This window comes from Daldinia childiae, assembly GCF_008694065.1.
Source record: "Daldinia childiae strain JS-1345 chromosome Unknown Scaffold7, whole genome shotgun sequence".
Taxonomy (NCBI): Eukaryota; Fungi; Ascomycota; class Sordariomycetes; order Xylariales; family Hypoxylaceae; genus Daldinia; species Daldinia childiae.
Window position 1 is genome coordinate 584,032 of NW_022984648.1, and position 17,481 is coordinate 601,512.

General features: G+C 46.7%; 6 protein-coding genes across 6 annotated transcripts; 4 read left to right on the forward strand and 2 right to left on the reverse strand.

Moving 5' to 3' along the window:
* Nucleotides 1-257: 257 nt before the first annotated feature.
* On the forward strand, nucleotides 258-1,283 carry GL218_06455 (54S ribosomal protein L27, mitochondrial; the record flags this gene model as incomplete). The annotated part of the gene is made up of 2 exons (XM_033583168.1): nucleotides 258-489; nucleotides 589-1,283. The coding sequence occupies 2 exons, from the start codon at nucleotides 258-260 to the stop codon at nucleotides 1,281-1,283; spliced, it is 927 nt and encodes a 308-aa protein (XP_033433612.1).
* A 1,494-nt stretch (nucleotides 1,284-2,777) lies between these two features.
* GL218_06456 (Glutathione S-transferase 2) lies at nucleotides 2,778-3,602 on the reverse strand (the record flags this gene model as incomplete). Its single annotated transcript, XM_033583169.1, has 3 exons — nucleotides 2,778-3,157; nucleotides 3,217-3,331; nucleotides 3,393-3,602. The coding sequence occupies 3 exons, from the start codon at nucleotides 3,600-3,602 to the stop codon at nucleotides 2,778-2,780; spliced, it is 705 nt and encodes a 234-aa protein (XP_033433587.1).
* An 851-nt stretch (nucleotides 3,603-4,453) lies between these two features.
* GL218_06457 (putative nad dependent epimerase dehydratase protein) lies at nucleotides 4,454-5,373 on the reverse strand (the record flags this gene model as incomplete). Its single annotated transcript, XM_033583170.1, has 3 exons — nucleotides 4,454-4,728; nucleotides 4,781-5,164; nucleotides 5,211-5,373. 3 exons carry the CDS (start codon nucleotides 5,371-5,373, stop codon nucleotides 4,454-4,456), a joined length of 822 nt encoding a protein of 273 aa, XP_033433614.1.
* Nucleotides 5,374-6,723: 1,350 nt separating this feature from the next.
* On the forward strand, nucleotides 6,724-11,046 carry GL218_06458 (uncharacterized protein; the record flags this gene model as incomplete). Its single annotated transcript, XM_033583171.1, has 9 exons — nucleotides 6,724-7,477; nucleotides 7,553-8,146; nucleotides 8,210-8,715; nucleotides 8,765-8,918; nucleotides 8,984-9,556; nucleotides 9,621-9,862; nucleotides 9,915-10,313; nucleotides 10,382-10,616; nucleotides 10,688-11,046. The coding sequence occupies 9 exons, from the start codon at nucleotides 6,724-6,726 to the stop codon at nucleotides 11,044-11,046; spliced, it is 3,816 nt and encodes a 1,271-aa protein (XP_033433465.1).
* Nucleotides 11,047-11,523: 477 nt separating this feature from the next.
* Nucleotides 11,524-12,405, forward strand: GL218_06459 (Glutathione S-transferase omega-1; the record flags this gene model as incomplete). Its single annotated transcript, XM_033583172.1, has 1 exon — nucleotides 11,524-12,405. The coding sequence occupies one exon, from the start codon at nucleotides 11,524-11,526 to the stop codon at nucleotides 12,403-12,405; it is 882 nt and encodes a 293-aa protein (XP_033433464.1).
* A 1,428-nt stretch (nucleotides 12,406-13,833) lies between these two features.
* Nucleotides 13,834-15,222, forward strand: GL218_06460 (uncharacterized protein; the record flags this gene model as incomplete). Its single annotated transcript, XM_033583173.1, has 1 exon — nucleotides 13,834-15,222. One exon carries the CDS (start codon nucleotides 13,834-13,836, stop codon nucleotides 15,220-15,222), a length of 1,389 nt encoding a protein of 462 aa, XP_033433740.1.
* Between the last annotated feature and the right edge of the window lie 2,259 nt (nucleotides 15,223-17,481).

Sequence of the window (17,481 nt, forward strand, 5' to 3'; positions counted from 1 at the left end):
TATACAATTAATTGAGAAATTGAAGCAATGGTAACAGCTATTAACATATGCTATAAGTGGTTTTACGTAGGCTCGAATTGGTATTGCTGGCAACTTTCCACTAGTTATCGTTATCGAGGTCGGTTAGTTATCGTAGCTGACTAAGTCTAAATTTTGTGGGTGCGGACCCGAGCTTTTTGCATGATCCAAAAGCGCTACCAAAACTTCCCCGGAAGAACGACAACGGTCTAAACGACGGTTCAAAGACGTATCCAGCCATGAGGATCGCTCAATTGCAGCGGCCCATAGTGGCGGCTGCTTCTAGTATATCGAGAGCAGCACCAGGTACCACGATACGACAGCTACGAGACGTATTCGGACAGCTAAGGATAGGAGCCAATAATGCAGCGGTAGAAGGTCGAAGAAATGCTGCTGTCAAGTCGCAGGGAGCATACAAGTTACGAGACTCGAGCACGATTCCGAAGAAGCTGGGCGCGAAGAAGAGCGGCGGTACGTTTTGGATATACCCTCCACTATGTCTATTTCCGATCTCGATTTTCGATTAAGAACGCGGGGCAACACTCGAAGAACTAACATATGAGGCTATAGACTCCTATGTGATTACCGGAAACATCATCTACAAGCAGCGTGGTACGAAGTGGTTCGCAGGTGAGAACTGTGGTATGGGCCGAGATCACACTATCTTCGCCTTGACTTCGGGGTACGTAAAGTACTACCGAGATCCCGCGCGGCACCCGAAGCGACAATATATCGGAGTTGTATTCAACAAAGAGGATACGCTACCTTACCCCACACATGCGATGCGCCGTCGCCGGCTCAACATGACCGCAGCCCCTATCCCACCCCCGCAACCAGAGCTCGCTCTCTCCGCCTCCGGTATCCCGACACAAGTTGTACGTCAGGGCTACGGTCGCAAGCCCCATCCGCGTGATGAGCGTGTGATCAAGTTAAGGGACGACGGTAGTTATGCCTACGCAGAAGAGAGTTGGCGTCTGGGTACACTAGTGCGTACCGAGAAGCGCAAGATGGGTAGCCGAAGAGTAGCCATGAAGCACCGTCGCAGACGAACAAAGGCTATCGCTCTCGAGATGCGGGCTGAGCGTGAGGATAAGATTGCGCGACGCAAGGAGGCGTTGGATGCACAGCGCGCCGCGAAGGCGAAGCGTATGAGGGAGTATAGGGCTCGTAAGGCGGCGGAGGCGAATAAGGGATCTGGACCGGGTGGTCAGATGCCGCCTCCGGGAGAGGGAGGGAAGACTGATCCTCCTAGGGTAGAAGCATAGATTAGGAGAGATTTGGAAGTATATAATTTCCTTGGGGGTCGTCCGTCATGTTTTAGTGAAAGACCAAGGCGAACAAGTCTTTTCTATGCTCTTTCGTCGAATAGTCATAGGAGGCAGATTACTACGACTCTGGCTTCACACCAGCTCTACTACCCTCTTGCTATGCAAGCTAGCTCCATGATGTATTATTATTAAGTACATACCACATTTACGAAGCATCATTGTATAAGAAAATAGACGACAATCGTGCTAAATCATGTAAGGGAAAGTGGAAATCATTTGTTACAGTATTTTTACCTCCTAAAGTAGGTAGAAGTTGGCGACGGGTTCCTTATCCCTTACTAATGTCCGCATCATCAGTTCATACGGAGGAGTCCTATAAACGTAGTCGTAAGATCCATTAAGCCCCAGTCAGGAAACGTGGGAGATACTTTTAACATGCGATTTTAGATAAACTGATCCCTTCATCCTGGGATCTGCAGCGTCTTTGCTGTCGTTGCGGATAAAATACCAGCTAAGCACTAGGTCTGGTCCAGCTCTCGATAAAGGTTCATTCTAATTTTAATCTAATATTTGCCATTTCAATGTCTCTTAGATAATGCAGGTAACGTAGTATTCATATCAATGCGTCAAACATACCAGGACATCCTACTCCAACGCTTAGTCCGTCCCCGCCGGGTCGCGTTGTTCGTCCGGATCCGTGTCCGTCTCCTAGTTCTGGACTCCTTCCTATTTATATACTAGGCAAATAATCTAAATTACTATCTCCGGAAATAGTTTTGGTGTTATTCTTATGTCCATAAACCATGAAGTGGTTAATGCTCTGGCCGGGATTCGGATTCCGGTTCGGAAGCCGATACTTGTGCCGGACACGGAGTCCGGATTCCGGCCGAGTATTCCTCCGTCCGCCGGGTGTTCAATTTTCTTCCGGTTTATTCCATTCTGGTCCTATCAAGCTTCAGCGTCTCCAGATTTCTTCTCAAGTGAGCTGGCAATGAGTTGGACGGATCAGTAGACTGCCTACCTCCCGACATTTGTGCCCGCTAGTCCACAGAAGCTTCACTCGTGAGCTAGGCCGATACGGCACCCTAAGTATATGTCACGAGGTGGAACTAAACAGTATAGAAATGACTTCATTGTTCCGCAAGGAATTCTAACTTTCTAAGAGGTTCTAAGTCTATACATACTAAACCTATTCTTCGTTCTAGATGTCTCATCTAGAATCCTGACAGTATAATTCAACACCTTGAAAATAATTAATTGGTTGTCTTACCCATGTACTATATGCATTTACATCTCCGAGTTTCGAAATCTAAGTCCCAGACGCGTTTCATAGCCACAAATTAACTATATCATAGATAGGGTTAAAACCATTATCTCGCCATATGGTAAATGCAGCGTCCTTTATTTTATTCAAAGCCGTGTACATATTTAAAACCACTCGGAAAAGACTGTTAGATAAATCATAAAAAGTACGTAGGCACTCTATCTACTTTAGGCCTTCTTAGCAATCTCCTCTGCCTTCGCGAGCTCACTCTGCATGAGGCCTTCCGTCCTCATAGCCACTACCTTCTTTACGATGGGCCTCTCGAGCAACTTCTTATACCAGGCATCATAGTACGGGTACTTCCCTTCCAAATTGATGTCCATGAAACTCATAAGGAGAGTTGCAATTTGCTCCCATATAATCCAATCAAGATCCGCAACGGTCATTTTATCGCCGACAAGCCACCCAGATGGCGACTTGGAGAGGTGCAGGTCAAGAACGCTCCTCACGCGTTCCATCTCTTTGACGTACCGATCAATTGCGGACTGGAGCTTCTCATGATGGACCCGGTAGAACCATACGGCTTGACCGTAGTACGGCCCCTGTCCTGTTAGAGATGTTAGTAACAATTAGTGAGGACGTGAAGCATGGCCCAGGGAACCTTACCTGAGATCTGGAAGGCGATCCATTGTTGGATCAAGTACTTCTCAGGTGAAGTACCGTAGCTTAGCTTGTGTTCTTTATCATAGTTGTCGATAATGTATTCGATGATAGCACCGGACTAGACGGGAAACACGATTAGTTTCGTTAATAGTAGATCTTGGAAGTCGGGAATCGAGTACCTCCCATAGCGTGATCCCAGTATTCGGGTCTTCAATTGCTGGTACTCTCCCGTTCGGGTTGATATTGATGAAAGGCTCTTTTTTCATGTCTTCACCTGGAACTATCTTATGCTCAAAGGGAATATTAAGCTCCTCGAGGATGATATGGATTTTCAAGGGATTGGGACCGATGTTATGTCCCCAGAGGATAATTGGCTTGAGAGATGACATGTTGAGTGGAGGGTTTAGTGAGACTTCCGGAGATAGATAGACCAAGTGGTAGATTGTATTGAACTAAGTATGTCTTCTATCCTCTTGAGAGGGCGCTGTGTGCCTCTTATATAGTTTATAGACCCATACTGGCTATCCCTACCTACCTGTACCCTGACACTCACCATGTAACCAGCCTACCAGTTCATACCACGCTGTTTCGTCCGAAATCCGTCCCATTGAAACCATTCTGTCCCATCTTGTCGGCCGAAGCTGGTTCACTACGGAGATAGTTAAATGCCGGAGGTATCAATAGGAATGCTCGTAAGGACTTTTGTAGGGATTTTTGTATGGTGTGTAGATTATACGCTAGCAAGGGCTTGAGCAACGGTCAGAACAACTACGTATAAGTCCTGCTAATTCCGTTAACGCCATAACCGTATACCGTTGACAGGACTTGTTATAGGTAATGGCAGATACATTGGTTAGCAATTATTGATAGAAAAGGATATATTGAGAGTGGAAGTGTATTCGTACGAGATCTCTGGTTATCAATTAAAGAATCCTGCATCACCTACTTGAAGCTGCTCACGGATTTCGTCTGGGGGTTTATATTGATCTCAAAATCTAAATCGGCATCACTCATTTAGCTGTACGGATGAACCACGTAAATACGATACCGCTAGTGAAATATCCGTCCTCATGTACTCCTAGGTATCGAATCCATTCTGCTCACCCTGGATTGCCCCTATTATGCTCGTGCTACCATTATTCAAGACTAGTTCATAGTCTTTCGCCGTCTCAACCCTATCGTAGATAGTATGGAAGGGAACATACTCCGATAATACGTCGAACGTTGTTTTTAGAAGGTATCATATCGTCGTTCGCTTCCATAAGCGGGATACGGAATAAACGCCAAGTCCGGCGACGGAGATGATACCGACCCAGACTTGCAACACTCTTAGCAGGACTTTCGTAGCGTATGCATCTGCTGCTTGGCCATCGTTCGCTCTGGGAAATGGCTCATCCGGAACCGGTACGCCTAAGAATTGGCAGATAGGTTCCCAACCCTCACTTAGATCCATTTCCAGCAGCTGTTCCTTCGGGACAACAGATCTAACTTTCTCGTGGTGAGCTTCTAGGATGTCTATAAACAAAGAACTATTAGTAGTTGACTAGATTGGTTGCAGGAGACTTACGAGGACCACCCTTCTCGATTAGTTCTGTTGGACTAGCATTTTTTGCGTCTAGGCCTGCAAGTCGTAATGTTGATCGACTATACACGCTTGCAAACGTCGGGATATATCTCCATCCAGGAAAGGGGGCTACCACAATGCCAAGCCACCATGGCGTAGTCCTACCGGTCAAAGTCGCTATGCTATTCCACCACTTGACCGGATCCCTACGAACTAACACGACCTTCGCCTCCGGATACAGCTCCACCATTTCGGGAATGAAGTCTGACGGTGGTAGATCTGCAGTTCCAGCAAAACCGGCAGTCGCCTTTCGAACAAGCTTCAAGGTCAGTTCCTTATCACCAGCCTCCCTAGCCTCGTACGCTTTGATCCACGTTGAACAGTAATCTAAGCCGGTGTTAGTGCTGTTGGTACCTAATCGCATCGAACTTACCATCATCACGTGTTAATATCTGTGTCCCGCCATGGAGTACTGGTCCATCAACTAGTTTTGCTAAGGCCATGGACATGGATACGGTCCCGGTTCGCGAGTATCCTGCTGAGATGACCTGGACCTTTCGTGAAGGATCGGTCGGTATAGAAGCAACTCCACCCATAATGTCTATGTATTAACAAGTTAAGATATGGTATATCCGTTTAAAATGTGCGCCGCCGATACTTTGAATATATAGGAGTATAGCGGGACTGTTGGGAGTTGGTAATTTAGATATTGTGCATCTTAGAGCTGACGTGATATATTTAACCATATTTGTACTAAAGAATTACTGAAATATATGGCCTTTGGCTCCATATTGTTGTACATCTACTTATTAAATTATACCGTTGTGCCGCTTGTCTTCTAAGCCTGTTATGTTATAGAATTTCGCCATGGACCCCGGGTTCCATTTGTATGGCATAGGACACTCGTAGGGCTATATGCCAAGTTAGCTGCATCGAAGTCGGCATTCAACAATGTAGGCTCTCGAAGCACATTCAGATCAATGCATAGAGATGGATATGTATTCCTACGGCACAGCAACCTACCTCCGGTACCTAAGATGGTCAAATGCATAGGTTGAGACTTAGTGTATAACTCTGTTTAGCGAATGAAGAACTGTGGCCTTGAATAAATATGTATCAAGTAGTTAAGAATTCATTGTGAGACTTTAGCTAATGGCTTCATTTAATGGGTTTAGTAGGTATGTTGGAGTCTCACATGTGCAAGGACTTATCTTACCTCATTCTAACGCTCCCTGACAGGCGATCATGCCAAAATGGTAAAGATATCTCATATTTATTCGTCAGAGGGTCACATAATATAAGCATGCCGATCTAAATACGAATTTTTGTAGTTATCTCCATTAATAATAACGACATTCGGGATTCTACTACTTCTAAATACTTGTGATGACTTGATTTCGATATGAGGATTGTTTATTGATCAGGGTCTATGCAATTAGTAGGTCGTAACGCCAAAAGATCAAGCATCGTCACTTATAAATACATGTTCAAGTGTTTGTTCGAATATATGCGTAAAAAGGGTTAGCTGCCGTATAACCGCCTTGGCCGCCAGCCGCATCGAACCCCTGCCGTCAGCTGAGGATCTTCATCTTACGGTTACGCCCGAAGCCACCATGTCTTGCCCTTGTCGACCAATCAGAGATCCACTTACTCTGCGACTCTGGGGAAATCTCGATGGAGAAGAGCCGCAGCCAAAGCAGCTGATGGGGTTTGCGTATGGAGGGTAGGCAGTGATAAATGCAAGGCTGACTCCGCATTGCTATTGTATAAAACTTCTAGGCATCCTCTTACGCGAAATATTGCGGTTAGCTTAAATCGTTAGCGACTTTGAGCGATCTCGCATAATTTAATATGGTCTCTGCAATGCGCGACTAGAAAACTGGCGTCTAACATGATCGTGTCGTGAAGGTTAAGATTAAATCAGAGTCGATATCACTCAAGTCAGAATGGCGGAAGCCGGTCGTGAAGACTCAGGTGGCCTGGGTCTTGAAGCTGAGTTGGAATTGCAGGATGCGACAACGCGCTCTACCACTAGCGCTCCTGATACGAATAACAGAACTAGCGAACGCGTAACTACTGGTGACCACGGGGCATCACATAGCGACGGCTCGGAATATGGTGATGATCCTGATATTAAGAGATCTATCGATAGTAGCTACTCGCATTGGAATCCGGAGCCAGGGTTCGCGCACATCGACGGCGACATTGACGGACATGGCTACAATCAGACTACGGTCGATATTATCGCCATACCCTGCGTCGGCGCGTCTTCTGTCGATACTTGGGCTAGGGATCCCCTCACGGAGGACTACTTTGGCTTTCCTATGTCGAATGAGCTGCACCACTACTCAACTGTCAAGGAGCTACCAGGAAGCAGCATTCTCTCGCCCACAATCAACCGTCCCTTACCCAAGGCGAGCCAGATGTGGATCAGGCAGGGAATCCGTAAGGAAGTTAGCACGGCGCGAGTGATGCTTTACCGTCATCGCGAATTGACAGAGGGCATGACGCTCGACCAGGCTGCTGATGACTTGCTTGATCAGATTTCAAAGATCCGCGCGCGCCAGTCAAAATCAAGACCTATCTTCTTCATATGTCATAGCATTGGTGGGCTTGTTGCGAAATTGGCTTTAGTCAAGGCGAACCAGAAGCCCGAGTTTCGGTCTCTGATCTTCGATTGTCATGGCATCGCTTTTTTTGGTAAGTCTGCTTTGGTTCCGTTTACCTGATTTTTCTGTATGCTATTAGCATAGTGTAGCTACTGACTTATATCAGCTACGCCGCATCGTGGCTCCAGTTACATGTCGATGCCCCATCTACGAGATAGCATCCAACAACTAATGTTTCTACAAAGTCCGCTTCCCAGATCCATCGCTCGCGAGTTGAAATTAGGGAACAAGTCGTTGCTTCATATACATGATCAGTTCATGGATCTTGCTAGCGAGTTACGCATATGGACGTTTTACGAGACAGTCGATTCCCAGTTGTCCGGCCTCGGCAGTTCTGACATTGACGAAGTCCATTTCAGCGCTCCGTTAACATCCATCAAATCAGGACTACTCGGGAGTCGAGGAGAGCAAGCCTTGTCTCTTGAGAGCGATCACGCTCACTGTGCCTCGTTCGGACTTGGCAACATCCGAACGATGCACTCATTTTTAGCTGATTTAGGAGCCGCAGTCCGAAAGGCGGAAGAGCTAAGCGCCAATTTTGAACATACGCCACTGAGATTAAGTGAAAACATCAAGCTCGAATTGGTCGGCTTCTACGGAGACCCTGAAGGTGAATCCGGTCAGGAAATTAGGCTCTACATCTCGAAACATATCTTGAAAGATTTTCTCGAGAAAGGCCCCGAGAAGTGCTTTCAGGAACGTATGAATACTGTAGCAGCTAGGCGGCACCGGGGCATATTACGACCGCGACGTCCATTATCAGGTCCGTCGCCAATTGCAGGTGCATTGGGGATCGTACAGGACTTTGGTCAGATGCTCCTGGGCTCGGTGCGGCCGAATAGCTCACCCGAACAATCTGAGAATGAGCCCAAGACCGGCCAGTCACCTGAGATCGTCGTAACAAGCCATGCTTCTTCGCGACCATCAATATCGGGCGCATCAACGGAGCCTACTCCAGCCTTCTCGCCGAGGAGAAGTCGTGGGCTAACAGTTCCTGCTCTTGCGACCCCAGGGTTTCATCGTCCATCCTCTAGGAGCAGTACCGAGACGGCCAAAACTACCAGTTCTGAGCCTCAGGGGGCTGACGTTTCTCCGAGGGCAGCAGGGACGGGTTTAACTACTAGCAAAGAGGATTCCTTCGAGTCGAATGGTGGTATTAGCCATTCTTCCACATTACACAGTATGGGAGCTGGCTTTTCTCGACCGGACCCTTCTAGAAGAAAGTTTATGTGGATTCATCTGCCGTTCAACAATCCTCATTGGGTCAAGGTTAGTAACTCCCCTATCTCGTTGTCGAGTTTTACTAAATATGCTCTAGAAAATATTCGATAAGCTTTCCGAGACGCAGAATCGAAATTTTGAAAAGCTCCTTAGTAACGAAAATTGGGCTAATCGACATGTGCAAGGACGACACGCGAATCTCCACGCTTCGTACGTCAAACCTGGGTGTGCTTTTGTTCCATCAGAGCCCGGTAAGGAATCATCACCTTGAAGTAATATATAAGAGCTAGACCTACCTTACTAATCTTCATAATAGGCTCACCTCGTCCGCCATCTCCTGGACGAGCCGGTAGGAGCCCTAGCCCCGCTATCACTCCGACACACCTGTACCTCTATCTACCGTATCTTCACTTTGATACGTATGTAAATATAGTGCGGCGTCGCAATATCATCAGGCGGAGGATGGATCAAGGTAGAGCAAGACCTGTTCCGAAAGATGTTGCCGAGCTTGAGTCGCTTGACTCGCGGGTGATCTGGCAGTATATTGGACACGATCCACCCCTTAATACGCGTAGAACTCTAGATCAATATGGTTATCCGGCTCTCGGGGATACTTACGCACGAGACGATGATCAAATGTTGTACAAACTTACCAAAGAGAGGATTGCGATCCCATTTAAGCGAAAGCGAGATATGTATCATGTAGGTGACGGCAAAGAACCCCTAAGCGCACTTTCACCTGGAAGTCGATTGATGTCAACTGTGGACACATTGAAAACTGCAGATACAGCGAACCATAAAGAAGAGAGTGATTCGGAACTTGAGAACGACATTATCGATGGTAATGTCCTCATGGTCGACCAGCTATGGCTTTGGGCAGTTGATACGAGTAAGTTGCTCCAGAGGGTGGTTATGCTAGTTGTATATAATTCGCTAACTAACATTTCCGAAAGCGACTTTAACGACTTTCTTCCCGAAGCGCGAATCTTATCCGATGGAAGGTCCGTTGTTCCAACAGGCGGATTTAAGAAACAGTGTATATAACGAGTTGAATGGAGATCTTAGCGGTCGCTGTGAAAATGCACTGGATCTCGCTGCTTTCATAACGTTACATGCAGTTACGGTATTACTCGATAGGACTTCCCATCCGGACCTAGAAATATTCCGTATATTTGAGGAGGCTATCGGGATACTTGTACGTGACTCTTACATATAAATGCGTGAGAGGAATTACTTACAACTAGCAGACCGAAAAGATGACTTCATCGCTTAAACGATTCCGAATGCAGACATTTCGAGATAGGATTTTCGAAGATTCGGATTCAGACGAGCCCGAGGATAACCGATCTGAGAGCATAAAGCAGCGCCATAGGCGAGAACTAGAGCAGTCGGAACGGGAAAACCGCGAAAATACATCTGCCTTACTTGAGCTTCGGGACATGGATGATGAACTCAATACAATGATGAACCTCTTCTCGGAACAGAAGGCTGCGATTAAGGCGATGAAGGAGAGCTACGAGAGACCTGAACTCCTATCGTTTACCGAGAATGGTCGAGGGTTCCTGGATGAAGCCTTGAAACGATTGCAGGAGTATCAGAAACAGGTACACGACATGATCAAGCGAGTGGATAACACCAAGAAAGATGTAAGGGCCATTATACTTAAGCGTATATAAAGGGCATATTGAAACAGCTGCTAACACAGTACTTGTAGTACGAGAAACTCCAAGAGATGATACAACGTCAAGCTCAAGTAGATGAAGTACGGTGGTCGCGGTTACAGACTGAGCTAGCTAGTTCTCAAAACCTCTCAGTCATGATCTTCACGACGTTTACAGTGTTGTTCTTGCCGCTGAGCTTCTTTACCAGTCTGTTCGGGATGAATACTAAGGAGTGGGGAGGTGAAGACGACAACTTTGTCAGTCTTGGGTTTATTGGCGCCATCTCGCGTAAGTTCTTTTTCTCCTCTCAGACACAAATACTGGACTATCGAGTGTGTTGCTAACCGGTATCATTATAGTCCCCGTATCCGTAGCTCTCATTGGCGGTACACTCCTGGCAGCATTTAGCGGTCGCGTGCAAGCTGTCTTCAAGGGGTGTTTTAAGCTGGCAAAAAATTGGATGCAGCAGAGTACAGCTAAGCTCGCGAAACTAGAGCCGGAAGCGTCGCGACAGGCGAAACAGCGACGTAAGCAGCAACGAGAACAGCGTGAGCAGAGAGCAGAACGACGTCGTGAGCGTGGCTACGACTTCTGGGAGACGGTGCGGGCAGAGAGGCCTGACGAATACGTCATTCCTGACCTAAACCGTAAGACGGCGACTAGGAGGAGACTGGCTGGTCGTGGAACGTGGAAGAGAATAATTAAAGATGGGTATTAAGGAGATCTGCATATGAATTAAGTGTTGGGTTTTTGAAGAGCGAAGTGGATGATACCCAACTGAGTTGTCCATCTATATGAAGACGATGATGAGAATTATAGTAATAGCATTAAAGTTAGATACCTGACTTGGGTTAATTAATTGTTAATATTATATTTGAGATAATATAACCAATTCTAATCGATCATTCGACGGTAACCTAGTAGTGTTAGTGGTGTTAGTGGTCACTATAGTTCTATTATTTCCACTCCCCCGCAGCTAACCGTAACCTACCACTGTTACATCTTGATGTCATCGTAATGATGCTTCATGTAATTTTCACTTGTCATTCAAACTTCTTACATCCTCAAGCATCTGATGAGGGGCCAGTCAGTAAGCACTATCCAACGAGTGCTGCTCATACGTCACCGACCACGATCATTCCAATCGCATCACTTTAACCAATTTAGCATAACCTTTAAGAAACAAAAGAATATCATGCCAGCGACAGTGGATACCTCGCTACCTGGAAGCGCCACCGGTGCGGCAGCTGAATTCGCAGCGGATCACGCCGCTGAGCATCCCCTCAAGTTATACGGAGGCTGGTTCTGTCCGTTTGTCCAACGGACCTGGATCGTGTTGCACGAGAAACGCATTCCGCATCAATATGTCGAGATCAATCCGTACGCTAAAGCACCTGAGTTCCTAGCGCTCAACCCACGCGGACTTGTTCCTACATTAGCAGTTCCCGTTGATGCAGAACTCAAAGGAAATAAGCGGAAGCCGTTGTACGAAAGTGCTGTCGTGTGCGAATATCTCGATGAGGCGTATGTTGACGAGAAGGAAAATGGTCCTGGATTATTACCCCGCGACCCGTATGAGCGCGCTAGATGCAGACTCTGGATTGATCATATTAGCAGTAAGATTATACCGGGCTTCTATAGAGTGCTGCAACACACTTCCGATAAGGGATATAGCATCGAAGAGGCGCGAGAAGGTTTCCTAGGCCAAATTAAAACACTAGTAAAAGAGATTCTAGAAAATGAGAAAGATGGCGAAGATAGCGGACTGTGGTTTCTCGGCCGTACGTTCAGCTTGGTGGATGTTATGCTTGCACCCTGGGCGAAGCGCCTCTTCCTTATTGATCATTACAAGCCCGGCGGAGTGGGTATCCCGGCTCCGGGACAGGCCGGTGACGAGGAAGAAGAGAAGGTATGGTCAAGATGGAGGAAATGGTATGATGCGATAATTGAGCGTCAGAGCGTCAAAGATACTTGGAGCGCTGATGAGCAGTATATCGCTGCGTATAAGAGATATGCGGAAGATACGACACAGTCTGAAGTCGCGCAGGCTACAAGAAAGGGCGAAAGGCTTCCGTGAGACGATGGCACCATTCGATTGCAATTAGGTTAGGTATTCACATATCTTCAAATTGTCTCACCTACTTGATCTGGTCTATTCGAAACGAGAACGGCGATTTTCTAAGAGGCACAAGCTCCACCTGAATCAATGGCTTCGGTTGGAATCATTCGCGATCCTTCAGTGGGGATTCCATTCGGTATCTTAATTCTATAATTATCTCTAGTTATTTATATCAATAAGAACCATGGCACCCCAGAAGAACTCTGCACAGACTAGATCGAAGATATACCCTATAATGCGGAAATATAAATCCATTATCGATGCCAATAATTACAATAGCCTTTTGGACTTCCCCGTTTGTTGGCTGCTCGTCCCACGCTGTAGCTTTGGCCTGGAAGCCCTGTCACTTGTGAGCCCCGCCATCTGGAGTTAGAAGGATTCTCTTAATCCAGAGAGCCATGTTTCAAAATAATAGATCCTTCTGCACCCTCATTTCTCTTGTCCTTCTTTGCTTCTTCTCATTCCTCTGTAGGATAAGTCATAATGTGACAAACAATTATATGTTATCTCTGTCGCGTGGTTCAAAGTTAATCGAGTTGATCGAGCTCGTAAGTCATAGAAAACATTATCGTCCTCCGCCGATGCATTCAACCTTCAAAGTAGCAATCAAAATCAAATTTTATTGTTTTCTTAGTAGCTTTCATTAAAACTTACAATTGATATTAAGTTAATTCTGCCTGTCCATTCTATTTCTAGTTCGATGCAGCGTCGGCTCATTAAGTTGAAGCATGTCAACGTGAGGCTGTGTGAGCCGGTTGTCCTATATAGGCAGTTCGCGGCGTCACAGATGGTCCACCATATATCGAGATTCCCGTTTGGGGGTCTAAACTGTACTTCCACTCCCCTTAATACCTACCGCCAAGATGCATGTCCTCCTAGTCAAGCACGAGAATCAACGATCATTAGATCTTCCCCAGATAACCTTCGATAGTTAAGCAACTACTTGTTAGAAAATAGCGATAGCCTATCCTGACCTAGTACCCAAAGTTACACCCTAGACGGCGAAGCTATTTTTGCCATCTAGCACGCTACGCTACGTTACTTTCCTTGCCAGCCTTCTCGGCGTTAGAATCCTATAGACCTCTAACAATGAATTCTGAGCTGGCTATACCCTGTCCTACATCCATGAGCGGCCCAGCAGCAAGGTCAAACAGCTTGGCGTAGCCCCGTCTTCCCATCGTCGAGTCCGTATATAACACCAAGGCAGACAGCCGTGTCGATGATCGGCGGATAGTTCAACTTGTGTTTCTTCATAGGGTTTTTTTTCTTTTCCGTCTTAGACACTCATTTCATAGTCATTCGGCTGCATTGGTTTTGCGTTCATTATTAGAGATCCGGAATCCTTCCCTTCTTTTTTTTTTCTTTCCAGTGTTTCTTATCACAAACATGAAGACATCATCAGTTCTCTCTTTAGCGGCTCTGTCCGCAACGGGCGTCGTGGCTAAGCCGATGCCTGTTTGGACGAATGAGGTAGCGCCGCGGGATATCGACGGTATAAAATCGATTGTTGGAAAAGTCTCCGATGCTATTACGAAACTCGATGGATCTGTCAAGGCCTTCGATGGCTCTGACATTAAGGGTGTAGAGAACGACGCGAAGGACCTCGTCAAGCTCCTCACAGAAGGCGGAAAGGAGTTAACCAGCGGCGACAATGAACTCTCGTTGGTCGACGCGATAGGATTGACGGAAGTTGTGACACCACTGGGCCCCGCGGCTGAGGATCTGCTCAAAGATGTGACGGACAAGAAGAAGGAGTTCGAAAAATGGGCGCTGTGCTCCATCGTTGGTGGTGCCGTCCAGGACATTGGAGGTGCTGCTAAGTCTCTCGTCGACGGTGTCGTCAACCAGGTTCCCGAGGCGGGACGTGATATCGCACAGGACGTTGCCGACCAGGTCGTGAATAAGCTGTCGAGCTTAGTCGGCGAATTCGCTCCCGACAAGTGCAAGGATGCGAAGGAAACTCCCAAGCCTTCTGACGACAGCAATGTCACCATAGAGACTACTATCACAACTACCACTCCTTGCTCAACCCACCCTACAGAGACTCCTACAGAGACTCCCTCTACTACGCCTTGTGATGAAAACACAACTGTGGAGATCACCATAACCACCACGACACCTTGCAGTTCTACCGAGACCCCTAAAGAGACTCCCCCGCCGAAGGACACTCCTAAGGAGAGCACTCCTCCTAAGGATACCCCCAAGGAGACTCCGCCACCCAAAGAGACTCCCAAGGAAAGCAGCACTTCATCAAAGGAGACTCCTACGTCGACCTCCGAGATGCCTAAGGAGACACCGAAGGAAAGCAACCCTCCTAAGGATACTCCCAAGGAGAGTAACCCCCCGAAAGACACTCCTAAGGAGACCACTCCTCCCAAGGAAACCCCCAAGGAGACCCCACCGCCCAAGGACACCCCTAAAGAGACCCCTCCCGCCGTTAGCAAGAGCACCGTCACCGAGACCGCACCCTGCTCATGCGAGACTGAGTCTACTACCCCCGTCGAGATCGTAACCGTCACAACTACGCCTCCCTGCTCGAGTTCTTCCATGGCCACTTCTTCCATGATCACTTCTTATATAGTCACCCCGCCTCCGCCACCCCCAGCCCCGATCACCACCCCGATCGTCAGCGCAAACACAACCACCACACCCAGCCCTACCGGCTCAGTCTCTAAGCCGGCCATCCCCATCGCTACTGGCGGCGCCGTCGCTCAAGTAGCCAGCACGGGCGCTACCGGCTTATTCGCCGTTCTCGCTGCTATCTTCATGCTATAAGCTCCATGCATAAACGTATGAATATATACCCAGCTCGTTTCCTTTGTCCCATCTAAAAAAGGTTCGCGGGCACGGTTAGCGGCGAGACAGGGGGGGAGGATGAGTAATGGTTGTGATTGATTCTATAGACGAACGTACGTACGTAAACGACGGGTTTGGTGATACCACGGCTGCATAAAGCTGGATCTTATTATTGTCTGTTACATTTAGGTTTTTTTGGTTTGTTTCTTTGCTCTTCTTCTCCCGGTGTTTTGCGGGGCTGGAGGACCCGGCTAGTATTGATCAAGTTATTATTATTCTCCGTGTATATAGTGTAAATATAACTTTTGATGTATATAATGCGCCTGATATCTTGTTGCTTTTGAAAGTGAATCGTCGTCAGGTGACATGTAGATGTTATGAGCCAATGGTTTGACTCTTGGAATACCTCTTCTCTTACATCTGCTTCATCGTGGTATTGTAGTTTTATGGGATCTCACTGGGGCTGGTCATATTCAACGTAAAATAAATAAATTGAACCAACTCAAACTAATCGTTTTTACATGCAAGCCATTTTTCTAAGCTAATCCATCCAACACCAAACATACCTTAAGCAGAACAATGTTAAGGAATCGCTCACGAGTAGCTTTGACTTTTCAACTAACAAGAAATGACCGTCGCATCTTATCCATTATAATTATCGTAGTTTCATTCAGCAGAAGTCTCAGTTGGCTCTGGACATGGTGGAGGCGAGAACGTGGGCGTAGGGCCACATGCTGGGTAGCATCTTCATAAGTGTTGGATTAGCATACGCGCTTCTTTGATTAATAGCAGGTACATACCCTCCATAGGTGAGGATAGCAGTAGGAGGCGATCCGCAGCTCCTAAGGTAATCGACGCAAGCAGTTCCTGTACTAGTGCAGGGCGAGGCGGTTGATGTTATCGGCGGCAACGTCGTCGGGGTTGGTGTAATCTCTGGGCATGGCGGAGGACTTGGTTGAGCATGCGTGCACATATCGTAACATCTACCGTATTTAATTCCTGTAAGGAAGTTAATTTTTATCTCATGACTCAATAGAGCGGTGGCATTCATGGAAAGCTACCTACCACATTTGTTAACACCATCTATACATCTGATGCGAGGACAGTCGGCCTTTTCCGGTAGAGCGATAGCTGCAGCCCCAAGGGCCAAGAGAATGATGTTGAATAGCATTGCGATGAACTGATATTTCAATATTTACTTATGTTTGCTTAATGGAAACAGCGTAGCTATGGATGTTGTGGCTAGGCAGGCTTTATGTAGTCCGAGAAATGCCATCTCAATCCCGGAACGTACCTACATCATGGATGTGTTGATACGAAGACATATACCTTGGCATATACTAATATTGCAAACGGTATCTCGTCCCGCTAAAATTTTATTACTACATCCGGTAGAGGTGGTCCCGGAATCTGGGGTTGGAAGACGCATGATAGAGCCGGTACTAGAAGTATTGAAATTAACCTAGTAAGGGGTCATAGGCTATTGCCGTATTGTTAGCTAAGCCGGGATTCATGCTGCGATGAACAACGCCATCACATCGTATCTTAGACTACTTGTTCCTGAATGTAGTCCCTGTTGTAGAGAACCGGGCTTTGGATGAGCGAGATCCTAGCCATCTTATAGACTTACGGTCGTCTGTTTGACTGCTGACGTCTTCAGATCGGCATATTGCATTCGTATTGAGTTGGTCTAATCCAACTCGGCATAGCGTAGGACTGGCCGTTATTCTGAAAATTTTGTTTGGATGTTCTAGAAAAGTCAACAGGTGTACATATATAGATTGATATGCGGCGAAATTAACCGGACTGTTGTATTAGCCTTTCTTCCGTACTTGGCACCGCAACCTCCATTATGAAAATATCGCGGGGGGTGTATCGCCGCTAATTATAGGTAACTGGATACTATATCTGAGTTTTGGAGGTATGTGGATGTATGACTTGGGAGCTGAAGTTTTGGTGATATATATAGCTCCGTAGGACTGTGTAAATCAGCTAAGTTGTGGAGGGGCTAGATTTGAGGGTGAAGTTCGTATGAGACTCTGAAGAGTTTCGCTTCATATCCTTATAAGGTCTTATTTACCTTATAAATTAAAATAACCCTGTCCTGGTGCCAATATGTTTATAGAGGTAGGTTGAATAGAAACCCTTATAGCTTACCAAACGGTTGTTTCTTTAATATCAAGGTCTCTTTCACCAGGTTGCTTACCTCTTATGTATTAATGACATGATGCGTTAATT